The 27,080-nt window shown below is 45.5% G+C and overlaps 1 protein-coding gene across 5 annotated transcripts; it reads right to left on the reverse strand.

The window, feature by feature from the left end:
* Positions 1–155: 155 nt before the first annotated feature.
* Positions 156–27,080, reverse strand: mcf2a (MCF.2 cell line derived transforming sequence a). 5 transcript variants are annotated; one of them, XM_035411610.1, is made up of 30 exons: positions 26,825–27,080; positions 21,180–21,248; positions 19,756–19,870; positions 19,001–19,091; positions 16,829–16,948; positions 16,139–16,255; positions 15,820–15,969; positions 15,426–15,547; positions 14,984–15,098; positions 14,450–14,569; positions 13,636–13,827; positions 12,419–12,610; positions 11,863–12,034; positions 10,230–10,312; positions 9,595–9,680; positions 9,407–9,473; positions 8,997–9,112; positions 8,069–8,138; positions 7,647–7,739; positions 7,309–7,401; positions 6,753–6,878; positions 5,519–5,725; positions 4,737–4,829; positions 4,547–4,625; positions 4,262–4,325; positions 2,717–2,826; positions 2,015–2,127; positions 1,406–1,512; positions 1,169–1,272; positions 156–676 (listed from the first exon to the last, which is right to left on the reverse strand). In XM_035411610.1, exons 1-30 carry the CDS (start codon positions 26,931–26,933, stop codon positions 636–638), a joined length of 3,336 nt encoding a protein of 1,111 aa, XP_035267501.1. In that variant the 5' UTR covers positions 26,934–27,080; the 3' UTR covers positions 156–635. The 5 variants fall into 5 exon arrangements, with proteins under 5 accessions (XP_035267501.1, XP_035267500.1, XP_035267499.1 ...); XM_035411609.1 differs by having other exon boundaries at positions 4,262–4,322; positions 5,207–5,725; XM_035411608.1 differs by having other exon boundaries at positions 5,207–5,725.

Genomic DNA, 27,080 nt, shown 5'->3' on the forward strand with positions numbered 1-27,080 from the left:
AGTCCATGCTGCAGACGTTTGAATTCACATCGGATTCCGGAACACGCAGAGTAATGGAATGCTAATGGGAGGGAATCAGAGGTGAACCCCAGTACCTCACTGTCGACGGGAGAAGAGTGTACAGGATGTAATTCAGTCCCCATTCACCCCCCCCCCCCCCCCCACACTCCCCCGCTCGCTCCAAACGGGTGGATTTAAATTCATATTTGGTTGGTATATGATTTCCTCCCTTGTCCTCTGTGTTAAACATTGTAAAGGTCCCATCCTGACTGAACCAGGGAATTCAGTGCAAAACTGGGTCTGATAAACCCAGCCTCAACCAAGTGCTTTTATTGCAGAACTGGGGCTCCTGGTTCCTTCGTTTCTGAGATCTGAAATGAGCCCTACAGAGTCTTCACCACAGACCTTCCTTTGTGCTGTTTCCTGGGAGACCTGCCCTGGACCTGCTTCCCTTTTTGTCGGAACGCAGAATCCAAAGTGTCTCTGCTCTGCCTTGATTGGCTGCCCGTTGGACCCACCAGGAAAAAGGTCTGCATGGGTGTAAATGAAAGCTATCCCAGAGTCCTCGGCCGTGTCCTCAAGCCCCCGTCGGTCCTGCGCTCTGTGCGGGCCGAGGCAGGAGGGCCACCACCCAATCAGGGAGTGCTCAGCTTCCGGGTTTTCAGAAATGGTGGTTCTGCAAAAAAAAAATGGACAAATGTAAACAGCATAGACAAACACAATCAGAAAAATGCGCAATAACATGATAGTGTGACAGATGAGATAAAGCACAGAGCAAAAATAAATTTATAAAAGTGGCTACGCAGGAAACACTGGACAAACGGCACACATAAATCCCATATTACTGTATATTTCAATGTTACAGGAAATGTGACTGTTTCCTAGAGATACTGTTCAGCACAGTTCTGTACAGTTCTTATCCACAGCATGAAAGGCTATCAGTGCTGATGTAGCCTGAACCTGGAGAGCTTGAGGGTCTGCTGGTTTTCCTTGATGATCGGCTCTTAATTGTTAGTCACACCTCACCTGTTTTCCTCGGTTCTCAATTGGTTGTGGTGTCAAGGTGAACACAAATCCCAGGACACCCTGGGGCACTCTTAACACACTTAAGGCCTACGTTGGCCTCCTCACCTCCAAGCCACTCTAAGGCCTACGTTTGCCTCCTCACCTCCAAGCCTGTTGGATTGCAGCCTGGCACTGTCACCCAGAATCAGCTGCAGGCTTCCGACTGGGATCCAGCCCTCCTGTCTGCGACTGAGGTTCTTCACCAGCCTGAGAGAGAGATCAACAGAGCACGAGCTGGATAACTATGTGTGATTGCTCTCACATGGTCAATCCACAGCTTCTCAAGACACTGTCAGTGACGGGGGGCTGTCATCTCCTGCTCCTTTTGCAGGGCACTCACCAATGCCCTTCTTTGTCTTCCCGCAGCAGCTGGATGATGTCACCGCACTTTATGATGAAGTCATCTGGCCTTTGACAGTCAGCCAAGGCCCTGTACTTGCCTGGGACCTGGTAGGGGGACAGTACAAAGAAATTGGTTACACTTCATGATTTTCCTCACAATGCCTTCACAAATGCAGGTGCAGCTTTCCCAAGGGCTGATGGGAAGTGGACCAGAGGAAAAAGTGCATGATTTTCCCAGTAATACTTCCCCTGTATCACACCAGGGTTACTGTACATAACAACAGGACTGTGAACTTCAACTGGTCATGGATGAGAGCTTTCAAACCCATTAAACTTGCAGAGAATGGGATTGAGGGCTTTAGCCCAGATTAATCCAGTACTCAAGGGGCATTGGCTAATACGTCAATTTGTATTTGCGCATTCACCTGGCAGAGTGGCAGGATCAACCCCACAGACTACGAGTCCCAGAATCCCACTGCTCGCAGGAGTCTGAAGCTGGCAGTGCCAGAGACGTGCACAAACCCTGGCTTTGGCCTTCCTTCTACGACATTGCTAAATATTGCGCAGCCCTTTGCCTCCTGAGGTCGCCCAATAGGGTCTCACTCACCAGCAGGACCGCGTCGTCCTCCTCGGTGTCTGACAGATTGGAGCTGTCATTGGCTCTGCTCCAGTTCTCCAGGCCCTCACAGATATCCACCGAGCGAGAGGCACCCGGCCAGCCTGGTAATGACCCGGGAACGGGACCCAAATCACACTCAGCCTCACGGAAGTCATTTTAAAAAACTTCACTAATCATTTGGATTTTTTTACTATTTTTTTAAAAGAATGTTTTATCTTTCCCATTTCATTTTGGCAGATCAAGCTAATAAAAACCTTAAGGGATGAATAAAAATTTAAATCTATTTTTAGATGAATAAATTGTAAGCTGTATATTATGGATGAGAATAGCAACATTGCCATTCTTTTCAAAGGCACCAATTCTGTAGTCCCACCAGATACTCAGCTCTGTAGTAGTATACTGTATGTGTACTGTATGTCTTAATATTTCGAGTTGTGCCTCCCTACTGTTCAGTAAAAATATTTCATTTTGATGCATCTTATGAATATCATTTAAGGGGATGTGAACCAAGGCAATTCTCTAGCAATGGATGTTGTGTGCTTTTAATAGAGCACTAAAAACCAGCTAGAACTCCTGTTGTTAAGAAAGAAAGCAGGAGCTGACCATCTGATTAGAATACGTAATCTGTGGCGACTGTCCCAGACTGGACCCGACCGGCGCTTTGCTGGATGGAGTACGGAGCGGACTCACTGCGGCGGTTGGGCTGGTGCTGGGGGGAGAAGACGAGCGAGTCCAGCAGGACCGGACTGGTGCGACCCGACTCGGTCTCCTCTGAGCTGACCGACGACCTCTGCAGCTTGCTGCGGGGGAAGGGCGAGACAGACAAGCTGAGAAGCCAGGGGAGGGACAGTCACATGACACACATGGCAGTACACATGAGCCAATCAGCACAACCAGATGCCATTCTGCTCATAAATTGCTAGAAAGAGAGACCATGTGACAGGCTCTGGTAGAAGCAGTGCATGTTTTTTTTTTTTTCAGGTGCAGAACCAATTATGACAGTGAATGTGGTCTCGGTTTATCAAGATCCTAGTCAGAAAGTTTAGTTGAATGTTTTTTTGTCTTTTAGGGGGGTTCCACATTAGAATACAAAAACTAGCAGCTTGTTTTGTAAGGTCCAGGGGACAAGATCTCAAAAAGCGAGCCCCACCTTAAAAAGTATGGTTAGCTTTGGCAGCAGGAATGAAAAACATTACCATGAAAATTAAACCAAAACATCTCCTCTTATATTTGCCCTTCATGCACATTGCAAAAACAAAAGCTGACAATGCAGAACTTGCAGATATGAAGATATGCACATAAATCTCTTCTGGGTACCATGTCTGGGGTGTGGGGAAGGGTCGGGGGTCAGCTGCGTAGCCATGGAGATTAGGAGGTTTTCAGATTAGGAGTACTCCTCAGAGACAGGAGGAGAAGGTTGGGTGGCAGTCAGAGGAGGGAGGTGGGGGGGGGGGGGGGGGGGGGAGTGCAATGACGGTCAGTATGCAAAAGCAGCAGCCCTTGGTCACCGAATCACCAACCAGACACTGCACGGGACTGCCGCTGGAAAGGGGGCGGGTGGGTGGGTGGGGTGGAGGGGCATCCTGCTGAATTTAACACTGAGCATCACTGGTGTTTGGGGCGTCGGGCACGCAGACACAGAAACACATCGGCCGACAGGGACGCATAGGCAAGCGTGGGCAAGCAGCCCTTACGGACGCTTCCGGACGGACACACGGGCCTGCGGGACAAGGCAACGAGACACCACGAGTGTGGGCACAGCGAGACACCACGAATACCCGCTCCTGCACCTCCCACTCATTCACCCTCACAGACTCGCCCAGGCACAGCTTCAACCTCACAACATGGCCGCCACAGCGCGTGCCTCATCTCTTACAAAATGGCTGACAAAGTGCTGCGGGATCTGCACGTTTGAGTCGTGTGATAGAAAAACCGCTTCGACCAAACGTACCAGATGCATCCTGAACTGTTTTGTGGCATCAACCGGAGGAAGCAAGAAGCTACCTTGAGTCACAAATTTCATCTGACATTTTTTAATTCTGTGAGGTAAACAGTGACTCACTAGGCCTTTAATGAAGAATGCCTTGGCAGCTTGTTACTCTCCCCCGGACACTACAAACTGCTTCAATGTGTAGGAGCAGGAACTGGCTTTACAGTGAGGGAACTCCTTTATACAGATGGTGGAGAACACAGACAATCATTTTGCTGTGAGATGCAACATGGAAGAAAGCTCACCTGTCTGACAGTGGCGGGGAGAGCTGGATCTGATCAGACACTGGGCTGTGTTGATAGGACTCCTCTGAGAGACAGAGAAAGAGAACGGGAGATCCATTTAATTTTAATTAATTAAAATCACTCAAAGCATTTTTTAAAACACGACATTCAAAGTTGTGTGTGAAAAACAAAGGAGTACAACAAAAATGAATTCAGACTAAGGTAGATTAGCTAATGCGCAGTACAGACCCCTGACCTCTAAAACCCAGTGAAAGTATCTGAGTCCTAAAAACACACAGCACAGACCTCGGAGAAGTTTCTGCTGGTTGGTGAGAATTCTGCGGATCTCGTTGAGCCAGGCCAGCTTCACCTCCACCGATGGCGCCTGGAGAAATAAAATGGAGATCTTACATGTGAAACAAGAGGACAGGCAAAACAGAGGAAGTAGATATTCCTCAGGAAATGCGTAGACAGGAAATGGCTGAATCCTCTATACCTGCACCACATACACTTCCTCTCTTCCACTGTACCAGATTTCAAACTTCTTCACGTCACCCTTCACATTCTCTGTGATTCCCACTGCGCTCATCTGATGAGAAAAATACATAATTCACACACATCCCCATTTCTGCTTGAAGTTTAAATTAAAGTGGCCTCAAAACAATTAAACAGCACATCAACATGTGCCTCTGAGATCTGTGTAGAATAGCAAACTTTCAAAGAGTTTCCACAAAAACTAACCGCTAAAAAAAGTCTATCACTTTAATTGGTAAAAAGTGATTCAAGTTTCTGAGAAAACCCTTCAAATCCCCCTCTGTGGTTGGACACGATCAGTGGTCCCACCAGGTTATCTATGCCTTTGAAGCTGTAGGCGGGAGTCTGTATTACCTAGGATGAGTGTTTTAAGCTGTAGGAGGGGGTCTCCACCTTGCACAGGTGTTTGAAGCTGTAGTAGGCAGTCTCTACCTTGCACAGGTGTTTGAAGCTGTGGTAGGCGGTCTCTACCTTGCACAGGTGTTTGAAGCTGTAGTAGGTGGTCTCTACCTTGCACAGGTGTTTGAAGCTGTAGTAGGCAGTCTCTACCTTGCACAGGTGTTTGAAGCTGTGGTAGGCGGTCTGTACCTTGCACAGGTGTTTGAAGCTGTGGTAGGCAGTCTCTACCTTGCACAGGTGTTTGAAGCTGTAGTAGGCAGTCTCTACCTTGCACAGGTGTTTGAAGCTGTGGTAGGCGGTCTCTACCTTGCACAGGTGTTTGAAGCTGTGGTAGGCGGTCTCTACCTTGCACAGGTGTTTGAAGCTGTAGCAGCCCTCCCCGTGCTCCTCCCTGCGCTTGCAGAACAGCAGGGCCCGCTCGTGCAGGAACAGGTGCCTCTGCATGGGCTTGAAGCGCGCCAGGTCCTTCATGCGCGTGGGGCCCTTCTTATGGCTGAGCCACACGCTGAAGGAGCCCTGCATCAGCACCCGGCCCAGATCACTCAGGTCCCCCTGCGCACAGTACAGTACAATACTATACTATACAATACAATACAGCACAATGCAATATACTACAATACAGTACAATACAGTACAGTAAAATACACTACAATACAATACAATATACTACAATATAGTACAATACAGTACAATACAGTACAGTAAAATACACTACAATACAATACAATATACTACAGTGCAATATACTACAATACACTACAATACAGTACAGTGGAATACACTACAATACAATACAATATACTACAGTGCAATATACTACAATACACTACAATACAGTACAGTGCAATACACTACAATACACTACAATACAGTACAGTGCAATACACTACAATACACTACAATACAGTACAGTGCAATATACTACAATACACTACAATACAGTAAAGTAAAATACAGTACAGCGCAATATACTACAATACAGTACAATAGAATACACTACAATACAATACAATATACTACAATACAGTACAGTACAATACTATACAATGCAATTAATTTCTCTGTGCATGCTACTCTACCCATGAGCATGTGTCAGTTACTACTATAATACACTCCCTGTATGTAATGCAATATTAGACAACATCTTTCTGAAGCTCTCTTTACTGTAAGATTTGCCAAAATAAATGGTTTCAATGCTATTGCTCAAGGTGGTTTATACACTTTCATTGTTCCTTCATTCATATAGTTTATTTGGTCGGGACAATGCAAGTTAACATAGTACCACTTAAACTCGTTTCAAACAAGTTGATGTAACTGATGTACCGCATACAGAGATTATAGCTATTTCCAACTCCTGTCCCTACTTAGGATTTTAATAATCATTTATGTCCCCATTCAATTTCATTCTGAATAATACACGTTTTATGAGCACTATATCAAGTAAAATATGATGTATTGATTGACTGATTAGTTGATTGATTGATGACTTTGTCAATTCAAAATTAATATATATACTATAATGGCAGCAGAATGTATTGACTTGAATAAAGACTTGCCAGGTGGCTTTATAAATGCTCACCTCATAACCGGTGATGGCAATCTGATGCATGGAGTCATTAACAGATTTGAGAAGGTCCAGCATTGCAGTTAGCGCCTCCTTCAGGTCGGAGGCTCCCTCGCAGCCAACACTGTACTTCAGCAGCTCCTGTGGGAGAATACAGAGCACTGTGTGTGTGTGTGTGTGCGTGCGTGCGTGTGTGGGTGTGTGTATGTGTGTGTGTGTGTGTATGCATGTGTGTGTGTGTGTCTGACCACTGTACACATGTGTATACTACACTCAAGGGGTGGTATTTGAAAATCACCCTTAACTAACATTACATTACATTACATTACAGGCATTTAGCAGACGCTCTTATCCAGAGCGACTTACACAACTTTTTTACATAGCATTTACATTGCATCCATTTATACAGCTGGATATATACTGAAGCAATGCAGGTTAAGTACCTTGCTCAAGGGTACAACGGCAGTGTCCTTACCCGGGAATCGAACCTGCGACCTTTCGGTTACAAGCCCAGTTCCTTACCCACTGTGCTACACCTCGTCCAGTTCCTTACCCACTGTGCTACACTAACCTTCAGAAGAAGCTGGTACTTGGTCAAACGTTGGACTGGTTTCAGTAAGTAGGAGTCCAAGCCTAGTTTGTGCTCAAGCTTTCTTTGACACTCCTGTACGGTTAAAGAGAGGAAGAGAGTTGAAAGTTTAATTCCATTTCCCAAAATTTTGTCACTTACTGTATAGTTATGAAAATGTGACTACTGAACTATTTTAAAAGATAAAAACGTATACAGTTCATAAATCAAAGAATGATGAAAAAGATATATAGTACAGTTACCAGTAGGTGGCACTGTTTGTTAGAATTGACTGTGACCAAATTATACACGTAAAATATGTTTGACATTTTATACTACACCTGGAAGAAGGCACAGTCGGAAAATTGTCTCCATAGCAATTCAGATCGAGGCTTGTTCTGACAATACCGCTCATACACCTGGAACTGTTCTTTCTGCAAAGGAACAATAACTTCAATTGAAACTGCAAAAAAAACAACAACTCACAGATACAACCATTACATAGACCCGCATTAACACATGCATCTACATGTAGATGCGCACACACACACGCATGCACACACACAGGCAGGCACACACACACAGGCGCACACACACACACATAGGCACACACACACACATAGGCACGCCGGCATGCAGGCAGGCACACACACACACACACACACACACACGCATACACACACGCATACACACACGCACACATACGCACGCACAGACAGACACAGACACACACACACACACACACACAGTCTCAGTTTCTCACCCTCTCCAGAAAGCACCCTCCCACTCCTTCTGGAGCATTCAGACATCCCTCCAGATCCTGCAGGAAGACCCTGTGAGCAGTGCAGAGCAGGCTTTACTGCAGTGGCCTCAATGCATTACATTCAAACACTCCTGAAGCATGTGAACAGTTTAATCTGACAATGATTTTTTAAATAATCTCTGTTGCTATAGTGGAGTACAAATGCACATGAAAAAGTAGAAATACATTTGCTCTGATCTAATCGTGAGCATGACGTGCCAACTCCACGCCTTCCCCATCCATCCCAAAGCAGTCAGCTGTCAAGAGACGTCAGCTTTAGATCAGGATTCACTTATAACGGCCGAACCTTCGCTGATATTCACACTGAAATAAAAACCTCCTACACAGCGGTGCCCCAGTGACAGGACGGGGAAACAGTGCCCTGTGGTAGTCGAGCTTATCAGCTGAGTTTACATTCGTTCTGTTTAATCATCGAGGCTTAAAATCACTAAAGGCTAAATGATAAAAAGGGTCTAATTACCCAATATTTTTCAGAAATCATCCCATTTAGTAATTGCACTCAGTAGGGGTGAAACCCCCGCAGAGAGGACTGGTGATTAAACAGCCAGATTTGAACAAGGCTTGAGTGTTCTTCACTGGCTATATAATAAAATATCCCAGGGTGTTAAATTCTTGCTGTTAAAGTACTTTTTGAGAGGTTACAGTGTGCTTTATGGTGTTGTAATGCAGACTGATTTAGTTATTATTGTTCTGTACTTTTGCACGTGCATGTGCGTGTGCATGTGCATGTGTATGTGCATGTGCATGTGTATGTGCATGTGCATGTGCAGGTGCATGTGTATGTGCATCTGCATGTGCATGTGCATGTGCATGTGCATCTGCATGTGCATGTGTTGAGTGTGTGTTGAAGTGAGTGGGGCTTTCTCACCTGCTGTGGAAGTTGTAGATCTCTGGCATATTCCCAAACAGGATCTCTTGCTTGTTGCGCAGGTCAGGGGGCAAAAGCCCTGAGAGGGCAGGGTTATCCATCTCTGCCCTGTAGCCCTACAGAGTCACATGACAGAGGAGGGTGTGGCTCAGCATGTTCACACATAAATATATGAATTACATCATAACAAAGGGGAAGTGTGCAAAATACTGACAAACTAATTATGACGTGTTATTTTCCTGGCGGTCAAAATCATGCATCAATATTGATATTCGCAGCACAATGTGAAACAGTCACAACATATTCCAACAAATATTTACATCATATTGAACAGTCTTCAAGAAGAAAAAAATCTGTAAAATACCATTTGTGACAACGGTCAATTATATGTTATTATATTGTGTGCTCACCAGCAACACAGACAGCAGCTCATCCACATAGATCCTCTCTGTTTCAATGAGCTCCTTAATCACGTGGCTGGAGAGATGGCAGAACAACAGGTTACTGTGATTCTAAAATGACATTCAGCCAACTGGCTGCAGGGCCTGTAGGGACATTAATAAGCACAACAGAGACATACGGTATAAACACTGTTTACCGCTTCAAAAGGTCTGGGCTGTCTTCCCCCTCTGAACTGAAGGACAGAGTGCTGCGATTCTCCTCGTAGTCATGCATCACCTCTATCTGAGAGAGAGAGAGAGACAGAGAGACAGAGAGTGTGAGAGAGAGTAAAAAATACCCAATTCATTTATGTCCCCTTGATAGTTTAATGTAAATGTCCACATATATTTTTCTGTTTTCCTTGTTCCATTTGTTGCTGAGTGTTACTTACATTTTTTTAAATGTAGAATTTCATGCCATTACAATACATTTGAACCTTAACTTGAGAAAGAGAGAGGGCGATAGAGAGAGTGAGAACAGAATAAATTATTTTCACAGGTCTTTTCCCCAGTAGGTATAAAACTCTATCCCACCCACATTTGCTGTGGTTACCATACTGTACTCTGCTATTCTCGTGAATCAGAGAATATGCAAATGACTCTTCGCTGCCAAGGATACCAGAAAGAGCGCTAGCATCCAGGCTGCTTCCAGAGGGTCAGTACATCAGCATTAACATTTCTTTGGCAAACCTCCACTGCATCCACTATACAGTAGATTTGCCACCTGGCACCTTTCTATACACCACTCTATTTGCACCTTTGGGAATGAAGGGCAGAGAGTAGAGTATCTTACCTTCCTGGCACTGGGGCCTTTCCGTGATGCTCTCTTGCCCGGGAGGGAGATGTCAAAGGAGAACTTCAACCCGGAATTGAAGTCTGGGAAAATAAAAAGACGATGCTTTTTTCCCAAAGATAAGACAGGTACCGAATCAACAGGAATGAGTTTGGGTCCAGTGAAACTCTCAAAACTTCTGTGTGACTCATGTCCTAGAATGACTGTCAGCTTTCCTTTGATTGTGGTCACATAATGTATCCTGAAAGATCACAGCCTATCAGCAGAGCCAAGCTAATGACATCCCATATCATCACTGAAGACATTTCCTTTGATATGTTCCTCCTTGAAAAGATTTTCGTGAACATCAAATGCATGCCGGTATATACTTATCAATTTATTTGATATTTTCTGCCTCCTGGAACTTTTGGCTTCAAATGAAAGTGATACCAACAACCCATAGAGGGGAACTCAGGGAGAAAGAAAAGCAAGTGGAACACAAAGAAGCAGAAACCTTCTCACAAATTCAGACACACACACACACACACACATACAGACACAGACACGCAACCAGATACACAACAGGCAGGCAGACATAATGAACACACAAAAAAAAAACTAATTCCCCATGGAAAAATAAAATTAAGAGGCTTTTTCAAAAAAACATGACAATACTAATTGCAAATCTGAACATAGACTGAAGGGACAGTTAGCTATGCGATCTCATTATGCCCTGAGGGGAACTCATTAATTCAGTACATAGCTGGCTGGTGTGGCTACCTCAGTGAGGTATCTGGCACACTGTACGTTCTGTGATACCGGCCACTGGCCCAGTCAGGACAGCTCTGGTGTCATAGGCAGGAAAGCTGCTGTCAGGGGACTGAGGAGCTGTGTGTAACACAAACCTGCAAGGCCAGGTCAATAACATGGGGCCGGGAAATCATGAGCATGCTGGGAGGGACAGTGGAGGCGTGGGGTCATGTGACAGCCTCTCACATGCTGGCTGGGACAGTGGAGGCGTGGGGTCATGTGACAGCCTCTCACATGCTGGCTGGGACAGTGGAGGCATGGGGTCATGTGACAGCCTCTCTCATGCTGGCTGGGACAGTGGAGGCATGGGGTCATGTGACAGCCTCTCACATGCTGGCTGGGACAGTGGAGGCATGGGGTCATGTGACAGCTTCTCACATGCTGGCTGGGACAGTGGAGGCGTGGGGTCATGTGGCAGCCTCTCACATGCTGGCTGGGACAGTGGAGGCGTGGGGTCATGTGACAGCCTCTCACATGCTGGCTGGGACAGTGGAGGCATGGGGTCATGTGACAGCCTCTCACATGCCGGGTGGGACAGTGGAGGCGTGGGGTCATGTGGCACAGCCTCTCACATGCTGGCTGGGACAGTGGAGGCGTGGGGTCATGTGGCATAGCCTGCTGTACCACAGAGCTTAAACACCATGTGTGGAACAACCACCAGAGCTCCACTGAGGCAGGGTATCTCTAATGCATGTTATTGAGGTAGTTTATCTTTAATGCATGTTATTGAGGCAGTTCATCTTGAATGTATATTATTAGGGCTGTTTATCTTTAACATACGTTATTTGTGTCCATTTGTGTACTGAGTGTGTCCTGCATGACGGTCTGTCTCTATAACTCTCACCGTGTTTTGGGGAGAAGAGGGGGGACTTGGAGCGGGGTGGGTTCTCAGGTCGGGGGGCCACCAGCTGTATGGGGCGGACCTGCTTGTCAGCCAACGTCCGCAGGCAGGCCTGCCGGTTTTGGAGCATCCCCTGGACTGCAGTGAGCTTCTCATGGGCTGCTCCGATCTGAGCCTGGGGTTGGTGGGAAGTATTGGATTGTTTACCTGTACCTGAGTTGTGGGATAGTTTACCTGTAGCTGAGGTGTGGTATAGTTTACCTGTAGCTGAGGTGTGGGATAGTCAACCTGTAGCTGAGGTGTTAGATTGTTTACCTGTAGCTGAGATGTAGGATAGTTTACCTGTAGCTGAGGTGTGGGATAGTTTACCTGTAGCTGAAGTGTTGGATAGTTTACCTGTAGCATAGATGTAGGATAGTTTACCTGTAGCTGAGGTGTGGGATAGTTTACCTGTAGCTGAGGTGTGGGATTGTTTACCTGTGGGTAAGGTGTAGGATAGTTTACCTGTAGCTGAGGTGTGAGAATAGTTTACCTGTAGCTGAGGTGTAGTATAGTTTACCTGTAGCTGTGGGGTGAGGATAGACTCAAACTCCATGCTCAGCACATCAGGACCCACACTCAGGGGAGGAGCTGCACCCTCCTGGAAGCGCTCGATATCCTGCAGTGCAACCTTCGCCCCATCTCTGGACTGGAACTTTTCCACCAGCTGGTTGGCTAAGAGGTAGGCTGCCTCATCACACCAGCGCAGGGTCTGAGAGAGACAGACACAGACTGATCACATGACCTGTCTCCTTGAGATGAGCAGCAACAAGCAGAGAGACAGACAGACAAACTCAGTGGCTCACAGGAAGAAGGGCCTAACAAAAAAACGATATCAGAGGGAAACAGAGAAACAGTTCCCCATGGAGGCAAACTCACTGCAGCATCCATCTCACACACACAGCAACAGGAAGGAGGAACTGAAGTCATACAAGATGGTCAGTTATCTATGATGGCTTATTATGGCTCACAAACATGGCTCGCTTACAGTATGTGATGTGTCTGTGTGTATTGGTGAATTTGCATGCGTTTGTGCATGTATGTGTGTGTGTGTGTGTGTAACAGAGAGAAAGAGCGAGAGAGACAGAGGGAGAGAGTTTGTGTGTGTAATCTGCATTTATGTGTGTAACAGAGAGAGAGAGAGTGAGAGCGAGAGCGAGAGACAGAGAGAGTGTGTGTGTGTATGTGTGTGTACGTGTGTGTGTGTGTAACAGAGAGAGAGAGTGGGTGTGTATGTGTGTCTATGTGTGTGTGTGCATGTGTGTGTGTGTGTAGGTGTGCGCATAACAGAGAGAGAGTGTGTGTGTATGTGTGTCTATGTGTGTGTGTGTCTGTGTGTGTGTGTAACAGAGAGAGAGTGTGTGTTGTGTGTGTGTGTCCATGTGTATGTGTGCGTGTAACAGAGAGAGTGTGTGTGTGCATGTGTGTGTATGTGTGCGTGTAACAGAGAGAGAGAAACTGAGAGAGAATGTGTAATCTATAGGACGGAGTGTGGCACAGTGGGTAAGGAACTGCGCTTGTAACCGAAAGGTCGCAGGTTCGAATCCCGGGTAAGGAAACTGCCGTTGTACCCTTGAGCAAGGTACTTAACCTGCATTGCTTCAGTATATATCCAGCTGTATAAATGGATACAATGTAAAGTGCTAAGTAAAAAAGTTGTGTAAGTCGCTCTGGATAAGAGCGTCTGCTAAATGCCTGTAATGTAATGTAATGTAATCTCTGTATAGGGCACAGTGCCTGTTCCAGGCGCAGCAGCAGTTCCCTGGTTTGGGTCAGGGCGCTGCGCTTCCCCCTCAGGGCGGCGGTCAGCGTGTCGCAGGCGTGTCGGAGCTCGTTGCAGCGCTGCACGATCAGCGCCATGGCGTAGTGGTGGTTCGCTGCCAGCTGGTGCCCGTGCAGGATGATGATCTGGGCACGCCCCATCTCCTCCTGCCAACGGGACCGAGATTAGGCCGGCTGACCACAGCAGGCCACACAGGCGTCCCAGACGTAACACCGCACACGAAAAACTATATATGACTATATATGTGAGTACACTACAACACCACTGGGTACAATACAGGAATCACACACACCACGCTTTTTACGAGAATAGGAGCCCCAGCCCTGGCCCTGGAACAGCACAAGGTCTGCTGGTTTTTCAGTTCCTTAGTAAAAAAAACAATGCATTTAGACTCAATAAACGGGTAAGGTGAGGTAACTGTAATCAGTTGTTTTAATTGATTGAATAGGTATTGAGTAAAGACCAGCAGGCCCTGTGGTAAATAATGTATAATTCATCATTTTCAAGTATGGTATTTTGTAGATTTTATTTCCCCTTGAAGATTGTTTACTATGATGTAAATATTTGTTGGAATATGATAAGAGCTTTTGACATCTTTCAGGAAATCCTGGAGACTTAAGAGTTAGATTCAGAAATCCTGAAGTCTGAAGACTAAAGAGTTGCATTTACCATGCCATTACACAGAGTACAGTGGTGACACACAGAACTGGTAGTAGGGTGCAGCATATTCTACCATGAGTGTGAGGACCAGAGGACACGCTCACAGACCTGCGCTTGACCATCCAGACCATCAAGCTCTCGGATCATCTGTTCCATCTGGGCCACAGTGTCTCCTGAAACCGCGATCTCCTGCTCCTGGGCTGACAGCTTTTCTAGCGTGGACTCCATCTGTACATAGAAACTAAGTGTGAGAATACTCAGAGCACTGCACTCAGCCATGGTCTGTTCATCCAGACCCTCGCCACAGATTTGACAAATACAGAAAGGATCACACATGTGGTGCAATTAAATTATTGCAGTGTGTCTGAAACTAGGGGTTGGGGCCCAAAGGGGGTTGCAGAAGCGTATGAGGTGGGTCCCAAAATGAGTTTGTAGTCCAGTAGTAGGTGTAGTAGACTTTGCTAGTATGTGTATTTGACGGGTCCCTGAAAGGTACTAAATTTCCCATTTGGGTCGCAATATTAAAAAGTATTTCTAACATCCCGACATTAGAGAGTTTAAGAACCAGCGCATTATTGCATTATAATTATATGCAGCCAGGCCTGCAGTTTCAGCCATGCAGTAGGACCTGGAGTACTGTACCTCATGGAAGCTGCACTCGTATCTCAGCAGCTGCAGATACTGCTGCAGTTTCAGGTGATGCTTCTCAAAGAAGCCATCGAAGGCCATCTCCATGTCCCGCAGCTGACCCAGTAACCTGACACACATAGAGGAGAGCCTCAGCTTGATAAATATGCCCTGATAACAGTCTGTTACAGGCAATGTAGTCAAGATAGAATCAGGAAATGTATTCATAATTAAATATGTAATCTCTGTGTGCATTGCTATATACAGTATACACGTGTGTGTGTGTGTGTTATAACATTATGCCATGAATACAGTAGACATATTGAAGTCAGGAAACAGTTTATTTTCTTGTTATAATTTCTGGAGAAGATCTGGCTCCTATAAAAGGTGACTCTTGACCATAGTTCACTATGCATGTATGTATATTGAGTTGCGACAGGCTTGGTTTACTATGTACCTCTGCACTGTCTCCCATTCCTGGCTGACATTCCAGTGTTTTCCAGAATGTTCCTCAATCCCAGAAGCCTCCAGGTTTGAGAGCAAGTGATGCGCCTCCCTCATCACTGACCTGATGTCATCCTGCAATGACATCACTGTTACATCACACAAGTGACAAATATGTCAAAGGCAAGACTGTACAAAACAAAGTAGAAATCGAGCTTATTTGGGTGTGCTTCCGTCACACAGAACAAGCATGTGACTATTGATTAATATTAATGATTATTCATTAATTATGATTAATAGTACATTATTATTAAAACAATGTTATTATTACACAATATTACATTACATTACTGTGTAATATTAGATCATTGATAAATATTACTCTATAAAAAATAATAAGCATGCACCTTCAGTTTCCTATACTTGTCAGTGTGAGACATGAGGAGAAATTCGATGGCGGTCCCCTCCTCAGGCAGATCGGTTTCTGCCAGCTCAGTGCCGAAGGCTTGTAGCATCTGCGCGATCTCCTTCACAGTCACTGCAAAGCTCTCAATGGCCTGCAGGGGGCGACAGAGAGACAGAAGATGACAGAGCATAGAACAGATAGGCTGATAACATCAGCAGTGTGGCCATCAGATTTCATTGTTACGGCTAGGGCTAGCATCTGGTAAAGCCAGAATTCTTGCATGGACAACGCTATCAGACTCTACCGCCAGTGGTACGTACTGTGCGCAGGACAATCCAGCTGCTGTGGCAATACTCCAGCGTACCGCCAAACTCTGGGGTCAGCTGGTTCTCATCAATATAGCGCAGCAAGTCTGTGACAGAGCTGAGCATCACCACCTGGGAGAGAGGAGACAGAACAGAACATGTAAACCAGTTACCACTAATCTTTAAAGGTCAGAACAGAGTACCATCATCCCTCATATGTGCTGTGCACCAGTAGAATTATGAACCCCTTTAATACGCTTCTGTAAAATATAAACCAAACAAATGAATAACTCAGTATTGTTCCACATGGCCCACTGTGCATGCTGGCTTTGTTTCTACCTGGATTTTAATTCAATCTTTTCAAACAAATTTATAGTGGCAGTCTCCAACTAAGCTCAGTTACTACTTTAATAATTAATTAATAAACACTCTTTAACAATCAGTTGATTGAAAAACCCCTTACTCCTAATTACTCCTTTATTACTAATTTTATGAAGGTCAAAAAATTTTTAAATGTAAAATTAAAATAAAAAAATATAAAAGACATTGCTATTTTGACCCTCATTACTAGCACTAACACAGTTCTATGAGTATGAACATATGCTTTTGTAGGTCCAGGAGACATACATATGGCCTGCAAGGTGATTCTCACAGTGAGCACAGTAAGCATGCACTGATTATCTGATGAACTGATGAATTCATTACTGGCATCTTCAGCATGAAGTCCTCCTGGCTGAAGCGGAAGCCCAGGTCGGTGACGGCTCGCTGGAAGAAGCTGATGGGCCGCAGCACCAGGACCAGGTGGAGGGTCCCAGGGAAGGAGGCCTGGGGAGAGAGAGGGGGCCCCAAATCACCAGACTGCAAGGCATACATGAACATCACCTCTCCCCCTGCAGCCCAGAACAATCTGTTCAAGTACAGAGCTACAAGCAGTGAGGGTGTGCAGCAATGCAGAGCTTGGATAAGAATATATATGCACAAGTATCAGAAAGGTGTTGAAAGGGATTGCATGGCTATTCTTGTATGCATGTAGTAAGCATTATGGGAACTCATAAACTATAAAGTGTAGACTGTCTGTGCAGTATACAGTATGCAGTGGGTGGGAAATCACTATATTTTTGTACAGTAATCCACATCAGACTACAGTGGAAGTACAGTGAAGCGAAAACTGCCCTCTGCGTTCAAATAGAGGATGAACTGCATTCGACCGTACACCAATTCTACACGGGGCACAAACGTGGAAAAACGTCATCATTGTATATCTTTGAAACAACAAAGACTTGAAGACAACCTTATACAAAAAGAGGAGGCGCAAATTATTTCATTATAAAATCCGTAATTGTTTCGACTCAGTCACTCAAATCAATTTAAATTTTAGCGTTACTAAAATACTTCGTAGCCTACCTACTTCCTAATTGCATGATTGATGGTACAGTGTACAATTACGAAAGGTTAAAACGTAGATGCGTCAGTGTCATCTTTTTGGCAGTTGCCAAACATGCTTACTTTTGGATATAGAACCGTTAAATATTATAAAGGTTTTTTTTAGGTAGCCTGTGTGTCCTCGGCCAGCTGTTTTTGGACGAATGTGACATTGAATTGTCCTATCTTGTCCCGCTCCCATTTACTGTTGGCACGGCAATTTTCCTTCTGTTCCAACCCGGATTTTTTTTTTTTTTTAATCGCACTCTAACTATAATAGATCAATCTGGCGGAATCGCATGACTAAGCGGAATGCTCCTCACGGATCTGCAGTAATGTAGCTACAAGCCTGTGCTACCGGCTTTGTGCTATGCCGCATTTCCCTGCCCGTCTTAACTTGCGAAGAACTCTTTTGCACTTAAATAATCTCAATGCAAGGTACCTTACCGTTGTCCTCCGCTTCCTGGGAATTCCTCGGGGCGAATTAGCGTCCGACATCGTCTCCGATTTCCCCTTCTAGGCTTTATTTCCCACCTTCGTTTTCGGCTACCCCATCCTGCCTCCACCTGCCTGTGCCACCCTGTTTCCTACTCCGGCTGCAGGACTGGGCGCAGCGTCGAACGATGCTGCGCCCACGGCTGGCAGCGCCGTCTGCAAGGCTCGAGCGCTAGATTTCTTTCTCTCCCCAAAGAATTATCACGATTTACAAACCGTAATGGATAGTAATGATTTGACCAGATGCATATTCCAGAGAGCACTAAGTGCTCTACATGCACGTTCTTCCGAAATGCACGGCGCGCTCGTGTTCTCTACAGACTACAACACAGAGGGAACTATACCTGCAGTGCTGGGCTCTGATTGACAAATTCCATCTTAACTTTTATTTTTACCTGAGGCAGTTGTACACATTTTTACTGAATTACAGAGACTGTTCGTAAAACACAGCACTTAGATACGCTTGTTTTCGTAGCACATTTAGGGCATCGCGTTTTGTGAATAATAGTCGAGTCTGCATACAGTAGGCTAGTCATCATAGTAGTGACGTCATCAGCACCTCCAGCAGTCTACTTGCTATATAGCGAACCGCTATCGAACACGGTTACACATACCTAGACACTGATTATAGCCATATTGTAAAGAACGTAGGGGTTTAGATTTTCACATTAAGTGGCTAAGACAAATGACGCAACGAAGCGTTGTCAGTTTAAGGACCATGGACAGTACCAAGACAGATTAAAAATCAGGCAGCGGAGTAACTTCTTCCCAGAAACTTTGTAAAGGAAAAATGTTTTTGTAATTAAGCATTTACAGAAAATCATTATTTCATTGTAAAATGATCATGCTTGCCCTGGAGATATTTAACCAATTCAATCCAATAAACAAAGAACAGTAAATGTTCTTTGGACGTCTATCATGACCATACGTGAAATACAGTGAAACCGCGCGGAGGCTCACCGCAATTCTTGCCAGTGCCGTTTTAATGGAGGCCCATGTGTCCAATCTCCGGTCCAGAATGATGATGAACTTAACACCGGGCTGCCACGTTCTGAGCACAGTGAGGACAACACAGCTTTATTAGATAATAGTGTTTGACTTGGTCTGTATTTAATGTGGTATTTCCTGCTGATTTGACAGCAGTTGCATCATAACTTACCACAGTCAAAACGCGCTACACGCTACCTAGTAACTCTAATTCATTGTCATTTCCCCCAACTTTTAAAAAGACTTAAAAAATGTCAAATGTTGAAATACAGTACATTGCACCTGCCTCTGTAATTATAAGATAATTGCACAGGTATTAGGGCTACTTAATGTGAAGTGGGGCGAGCAGTAATAATCTCAGATTGCTCAAATATAAAGTAAAGAATGCTATTTGTTTTGACAGAGACTTTGAGAATAATCATGTCACACCTAGCTTCTTTCTCTTTTACAGAAAGCTTCGTTTGAGCTACAAGCGGAGTAATACAGCACAGAGAACTGCTCTGGGTTATTATGAGGGGTTTGAGTCTGGGGGAAACAGAGTACTGAAGCTTGAAACAATCTGTGTTCAGAATTCATAACCTAGTGAAGGGATGTACTGCAATGCAGAGAGAGAGAGAGAGTCAGTGAACTAAAGAGAATGAGTAGACCCGAGAGAGAGGGAAGAGAGAGACGGGGATGTTGGTATGTAACAGAGAAAAATATGAGCAAGGTACGGGTGGGTCACATACCGTGGAATCAAAGTGAGGTACGTTAAGACTTTAGCTAAAGCCTCTTCTGGAATGTCGCTGAAATCGGAGCACTCTGGGAGGGTGATAACCACACTAGACTCCTCCCCCCGGCCCCCTGGCAACAAAAAAAAATCAAAAGTCTTCAGAATAATCGTACATATCTACCACATTTTACCGCTATTATTTAATTTGTGGTTATGATAACAAAATTAATGTCCAATAGATTACGCATTACTGATCTAAAGACAGGAGAGTGATATTACAGGCTAAATTGCTTTAGTGTCCTGAAACATAATTTATCTCCCAATTTGATCAATGATTCACCTTTTCAATACAGAATAAAATGTCCATAAATGCAAAAAAAATATGTTGAGCACCTTGCAATATCAAAGTTAAGAGACTCATTTAATTCTAAAACCTTTGACAAGTAGCTTGTAAAAAATGTGATAGAAAATGACTAAAATGAGAATATATGAATGAAGGTCTATACTGAACAGGCATCTGGGAAAAGTTCAATAAAACAACCAGACGAATACCATGTAATAGCTCACTGGCAGAGCCATATAATGACTGGTAATTTCCAGGCTAGGGAATGAACAGGTTTGACCAAGAGATTAATTATGAGATTGGTCAAAATGGTTCTAAAATTATTGAGGCCAAGGAAGAGGAAGAGCATGGAGGAAAATAATTTAGAATTTAATAACTTTATTGAACAAACTTTATTGTCTGTTTAACCCTGACAGCAGCAAAGCAGGAACAGCACGGTTGCATTTCATCTCAGAAACACGCCCTCCTCATGATCACTCGCCAAAATGGAAGGGAAAAAGAAGTAGAGTAATTTAGTCTACACCGGAATACTCCAGTGAAAGACGACATATTGACCTGGTATGTATGCGCCCTGCGCAGGCTCTCTGTGTTAAGCACTCTAGAACACTACAGCGCGTGCAGGCATTTTGTCCATCTGCAGTCACGGGTGAACGGGCCTGCTATCGACCCTCACAGAGCCACAGCCTCTCTAGCGTCCAGGGGAAGAGAAATGAAGATGCCGTGTGCTCTGCAGCATTTGGCATGGACTGGAATGAACTCAGAAGAGGAGGGTAATTTCATGGTAGTGGAGGAAACCACACATCTGCATGTGTACTCCGCAAGCATACCCCGAAGAAGCCCGTAAGCCATCCACGTCACGTGGACATGGCACACTGGGAAGTCCTTTCCTTTTTTGTTGTTTAAATAACAAATCAACTTGGATCCTAATATAATCACAGCATACCGTAGCTCTATCACAGAAAACAGAAGAAGACAGAGCGGCATAATTGACATGTCAAATAAGTTTGAATGTGTGAAATTAAAGATACTAAAACACAACTGATCATAATGCCCCGTATACCATCGATACGGTGTGGATGGAAGTAAACAGCTCTTACCTGACAGGAAGGCCACCTGCTTCTCAATGTAGCCACCCACCTCCTTTACACTGATAGGGACCGTTACCCCTGAAGAAGGAATAAGCCCAAAGAGAGGAGGAGGAAGATTAGCAGGGTCCTCACATTTACTCACACTTTCACAACAGATAAAGCGGATATGACTGGAAGGACAGGAAGAGATTAAGGTCTTAAAATGTTTTAAAGGATTTAACAAAATTAAGCAAAACAAATATGAGAGGGAGTTAAACCCAAAGCAGGACCCAACCCAGGACTGCAGTCAGAACTCTGGGAACTTTCACTTTTCTGACCGCAGCTGGACAATGAGCACAAACGACAGCGTGTGACTGCAGTGTGGCCACTGCGCAGCAGGGAGCGTGGAACAGGGTCACATCCCCGCACTTTTACATGCACAGCCCCAATCCCCTCCTCTCACACCCTGAGCCAGACCAGCCCCGAGACCACAGCCCTCCTTACCCACAATCCTCCCGGGCCATCAAGACCACACAGCTGCAACAGCTCAGTCACCAGAGGCAGCTAGCACTTGCGCGCTGTATTTCATATATAAAATGGCTTTCCCAGCCACTTTGTGTACAGTTTACACCCGTGTTAAACTGTAAAGGAATATATTTCTCTTCCATTTTGATTTTACTTTATAGCCTACAGCCTACCTTTTATTGGTATGTTGTGTTTTGTAACAAGATACATGCAAGTGTGTTTTGGCCCATCGCTGGCAGTCACCCATATCACCTTACTGATAGTTTCACATAAACACTCTCAGTCTTATCCTGAGTCTTTATGTGGCCAAGGAAGGAAAACCTGCTCCAGACATCTGATCCCACGTTTCACCCATTGAGCCACCGAGCCTTTACACGCCCTCAACTCATTAATATATCATAGCACAGCAGAGCATAGTGTGACTTTCTTGTTAAAAGAAGAGTCAGTCCTGGTAACTATCATTTTGCTGTGTTTCATATGATTGAAAATAGATAGCAAAGATGTATGGTGAATAGGGTGAGTCAGAGGTTTTAAAATAACAAATCAATAAGCACCAGCTCTGTTCTTCCTCCTTCAAAACAAAAGCTGGTTAGAAAATAACCAACAGTGCCCTCTAGCTGTGGGACTTGGGACATAGCAGTCTCTTTCAAATATCTTGTGTCGCCTGCCAATGCTGTATTTTCTATTCTAGGCATGGCTAAAACAAACCCTGAACAAATATAAGCCATTATGTTAGACACTCAATAACTCAGCACTATAGGACCTCATAAGGTGGGAAACACTGGAAATGACATCATAGGAAACAAATGTATACCTCCAATCTCATGTGATGAAGCCTAACCACCTGTGATTTAATCCTCACATTTTCAGCTGACATCCACAGCCACACAGGAAGAAAAGCCCATTATTTTCTGTTTACTAGCAGCACGTCCACTGACGTAATGGCCAGAGAGGCGACAGACGCTACAACAGGTCACGTCTCGGTCCTCTTGCAGCCTTTCATTGTCTGGTGTTGAGGACAGCTCCATACCACCACAACCCCTGATTTTGTGGACCTCAAAGACCAGCCTCCCAATCACATGTCTCTTCATCTAAGCCTGTCACTTATTTCCTTTGGGCTGTAGTTCACATACAGCACATTATTTTGTTACACTGACCAGTCAGTCAGTCCTTTTAACTGTTCAACTAAATGCAGTCACTGAGAGCTCACTGCCTTCTGCATAATGCATGAAAGGCATTAAAAATAAATATAAGCTCAAACAGGTGCAAATCATGCGCAGTGTGAGACCGGAGTTCACTTTCCGGCCCTACGGTGGTGACACCCGCCTGTCTGGCTGCCATTGGCTGGGTAGTGAGCAGCGTTGATCCGCGGTGAATATTTAATGAGGTGCACTGGCCCCGACTTGGGCTGGGAGCTGGAGAGATTCTGCCCCGCCCCATTAGTGAAACATGATGAAGAGCCGCTGTTTCAGGGTATCAGGTTGTGGGAAGTAATCTTCCCCTCCTCATAGAATTTCTAGAATATATATCTCTCTTGTTACACAACAAACACAACAAAAAACACACACACACACACATGCACACATGCAGACAGACAGACAGACTTTTTTGACTTGCATGTCTTGTCCAGATATTTTGGGCAACATACTTACAACAATAAACAAATTTTAACTTGAACTTGATTGCCCAGAAATGGTTTAAACCTACGTTCCAGAGCTCTCATCTTTGTTCTGAACTGAACTCCACTGTTCAGTCAACCAATCACGGGCCTGAACAGAGGGGGGGGGGGGTGTGCAGAGACTGCCCAATGAATTTCCAGCCAACACTGAAGTACCCCTTGCCAACAAGGCCCTTAAAATAAAGCTGGTGCACATAGTTTTCAGTGCTGCCGGTGGTGATGATCTCATGCTCATAAGCCTGTCTTTAAGCCTGTGAATGTTCAAAAACAAATGTTTGCAAATGGCACCTGGCCTTCGTTTGACCTTTTTTCCTATTCTTGTCATCACATTCATGCTTAAAAGCCTGACAATCCCCTGAAACTCCTCCTTTAAACAATGTGGGAATGCTTCCTTAGGACTTACACACAGCTCATCTGATCAGGCATCACGGGGCGAAAAGAAAGCGAGAGAGATTCAGAGAGAAAGAGAGAGAGAGAGACAGGTGTGTTTATGGACAGTACAATGAGCCAGTGTCTGCCCAAGCAGCCTCCAGACAGGGAGATCAGCCCTGCTGTGCAATCCTGAGAGATCAGCCTGTTCAGACCTTTAGCTTCAGTTTCATTGAACAGGGCCTCACCTTCTACACAGGTGAGGGAAATGATGGCTTCATTTTCAGGGCTTTTCCCAGACAAACATACTGCCCTATAATCTGAATTTCTCTCTCGTTCGTTCTGGAAACTGATGTGCTAAACCACACAACAGCAATATAAAGTTGGGTGACATAAGGAAGCTACTGAGACACTGTCGGGCAGCTTTGAGACTTTCGTAGATTAGTAAGTAATACATTTGTCTTTGTCCCTTCCCTCTCCACCTCAGCTGAGGAGTGGCAGTTTGTTTTTTTGAAGCAAAATGGCTGCCATGCATCACCTAGATGGGTAGTTTAGTGGATGAGCAAGTCTATCCCATCCACACACACACACACACACATACACAAACTTTCAACTCAGCCAGTTTGGGGAACAAGGTCAACAGGAGTTTTGCCAAGCTAAAGCGGATTAACATTCTGGGTTTTGCGAAAGGAAAATAAACTCCACATTTAACTGTTTGTGGCTGCAAAAATGGATTCACCTTCAGTTAGGGCTGCTCGTAGGAGGTGATAGCACAGCTGTAGTATTTGCAGTTTTTTATTGATTGAGTTTATCCATTGAGCTGCCTGTCCTTGGCCTGACCCCCCAAGCCATAATATCAAAACATAAATTACTGGACTGCAGTCTTTCTGGCCAACTACTGGGAAACAGCTGTGTGGGCATATGAGGCTGTGTGGGCATGTGTGTTTCTGTGGGCATGTGTGTCTGTGTGGACGCATATGTGTGTGCATATGTCTATCTATTTGCCTGTCTGTCTAGGAGTATGCGTGGGTGTGTGTTTCCGCTGTGCTTTGCATTGCTACATGGATTGTAAGTCTCCAGTGCTCTTCCACTCAGTGTCCAGCACAGACACACACAGTGTCCAGAGCTGACACACTGACACACACACACACACACACATACACACACACAGTGTCCAGCGCAGACACACTCAAACGGATGTGGCTCTGTAGTACTCTGACTGTTTCAGTACCTGCTGACCAGGGGACATGTCATTTGAGGCACTCCTCAAAGGACACACACTCTCATCTTTCCAGAACTATTCACCTGGCTTTGTCTGCGTCGGTCAAAGGCACATCTTACACCACCGTAAGAGCTTCTCTCATTTGCTTCAGATTTGCATCGTTCCCAAAGTCAAATGATGAACCTTCAGCGATGGACAGGTCCAGTTCATTCAATTCACTGAGTGAATCCAAGAAATGATGCCATATCCACCTCTGTCCCAATTATGCATCAGCAAAAAAGTGACTTGCTTATACTTTTGGTTCAGTTCAGGCCCAAAGCCAGCATAGTATTTTAGCGAGATTTGCAATGGGCGAAAGGGCAAGAGTAATGTGGCATAGACAGGTACCCACGAGGGTGTGCCAGTACTGCCATTTCTGGCTAAAGCCAAGAGCCTGATCTCACAGGCTGGATCAGAGAACGGAGAGGGCCACAGTCCAGGGCAGCAGCTAACTGCAGGACAAATTAAAAAGCCTTGGTCCTGTCACTTTCCAAGCCATTGCAGTGGGGGCTTGTTTAGGTGCCAAAAGTCAGTGGTCTCCAGTGTCCAGTGTGCAAGCAGACACAATGACACGGGCAGGGTTCTGGGCTGTGCTGGATGTGTTTGCACAGGGTCAGACACATTCACGCGGGATAATAGCGGATCACATTAGAGCACATCGCTGCCGCCACCACCGCCACCACAACCCCCCCCCAACCCCCACAACCCCCACCTCCAGGGCAGGCAGGCTGTGGGCCTGGCTCAGGATCGCGTTACATTTCTTTACCCTGAACACACACACACACACACACAGGGGCAAGCAGGTAAAAATAGAACAGAAGGCAGCCATTTCTCAAGTGGTCCCTGTTGCCTTTCTAAAAACAACGAGGCAAACAACAACAGGGGCGGCCATATAAGGACAGAGGGGGGAGAGAACGCGGCGCGCGATCAATCGGTTCAGTCAACAACAACAACAACAACAACGGGAGCCGGCGCCAGAATTGCCCCGTCAAGCGTTTCGAAGCATGACGCAATTCCCCCACGCTGCGGTAGAGAATGGGTTCGGGCAAACGGAGGGGGTAGGGTGCACAGCTACCTCGAAACAAGTGGAGTCCTGCCTGACGGATAGCACATCTGACAGCCGAGCGTCAAGCAGAATTGCCCAAAACAACTATTACAGCGTGGAGTCGTGTCCTGGCGGCTGACACTGGCTTGCACAGCAGTACTGACACAAATGAAAATAAAAAAAAAACAGGAGGAGAGAGAGAGGGGGGAGGACAGACTGTTGACTTACACTCTGATACACCTGTCCAGTCCAGACAGTTATGCAGCGTGCTCTGTCACTGTTTAGCATTGCAGTCACATTCCTGAAACTAAGGTAATACTGAGCAGCTGTATACTGTTACTTGGGAGAGTGGAAAGAACTTTTACGGGCAGAGCTTAAGCATAGTTCACATAAACATGCCATAGATGTGCCTCAACAGAGGGCACATGGAGAAGGGAGAGGCTAAGGTCTGTTTATCTGTGTGTGAAAGAGAGAGGAAGGGAGAAAGAGAGACAAAGGTTTGAGTACATAAGTGTGAGTGTATGTATTGGTGTGTGTGTATGTGAGTGTATAAGAGTGTGCGTGTGTGTGTGAGAGAGAGTGTATAATAACTGTGTGTGTGATGTATGTGCTAGTGTATAGGTGTGTGTGTGTGTGTGTGTGTGTGATGTATGTGTGAGGGTATAAGTGTGTGTGCGTGTATAGGTGCGTGTGTGTGTGTATGTGAGTGTATAAGTGCGTGTGTGTCTCTATAGGTGTGTGTGTGTGTGTGTGTGTGCGCGTGCGTGCGCAGGGACAGAGGCGCAGTGTGTACTCACGCTGCAGTGTGCTCTCCAGCTGGGACCCAGCCTGCAGAAGGCTGTAGTAGCTCTCCATCTCTCTCTGGGACACCTGCGCCACTTCCCCCTCTGGCAGGGGTGAACCCATGTCCTGCCGCTGTGCGGGGGGCCCAGCGCTCTTTCGGGGCCTGCGGGGGCCCTCACATCCTCCAGCCCCTCCTGGGCTCCCCAGATGGGACCTCAGTGGAGGGGCGGAAAGTTTGCACCGTGCGGTGCGACTCCAGGAATCAGCAGC

Source organism: Anguilla anguilla, chromosome 3 (genome assembly GCF_013347855.1).
Source record: "Anguilla anguilla isolate fAngAng1 chromosome 3, fAngAng1.pri, whole genome shotgun sequence".
In the NCBI taxonomy this organism is placed as follows: Eukaryota; Metazoa; Chordata; class Actinopteri; order Anguilliformes; family Anguillidae; genus Anguilla; species Anguilla anguilla.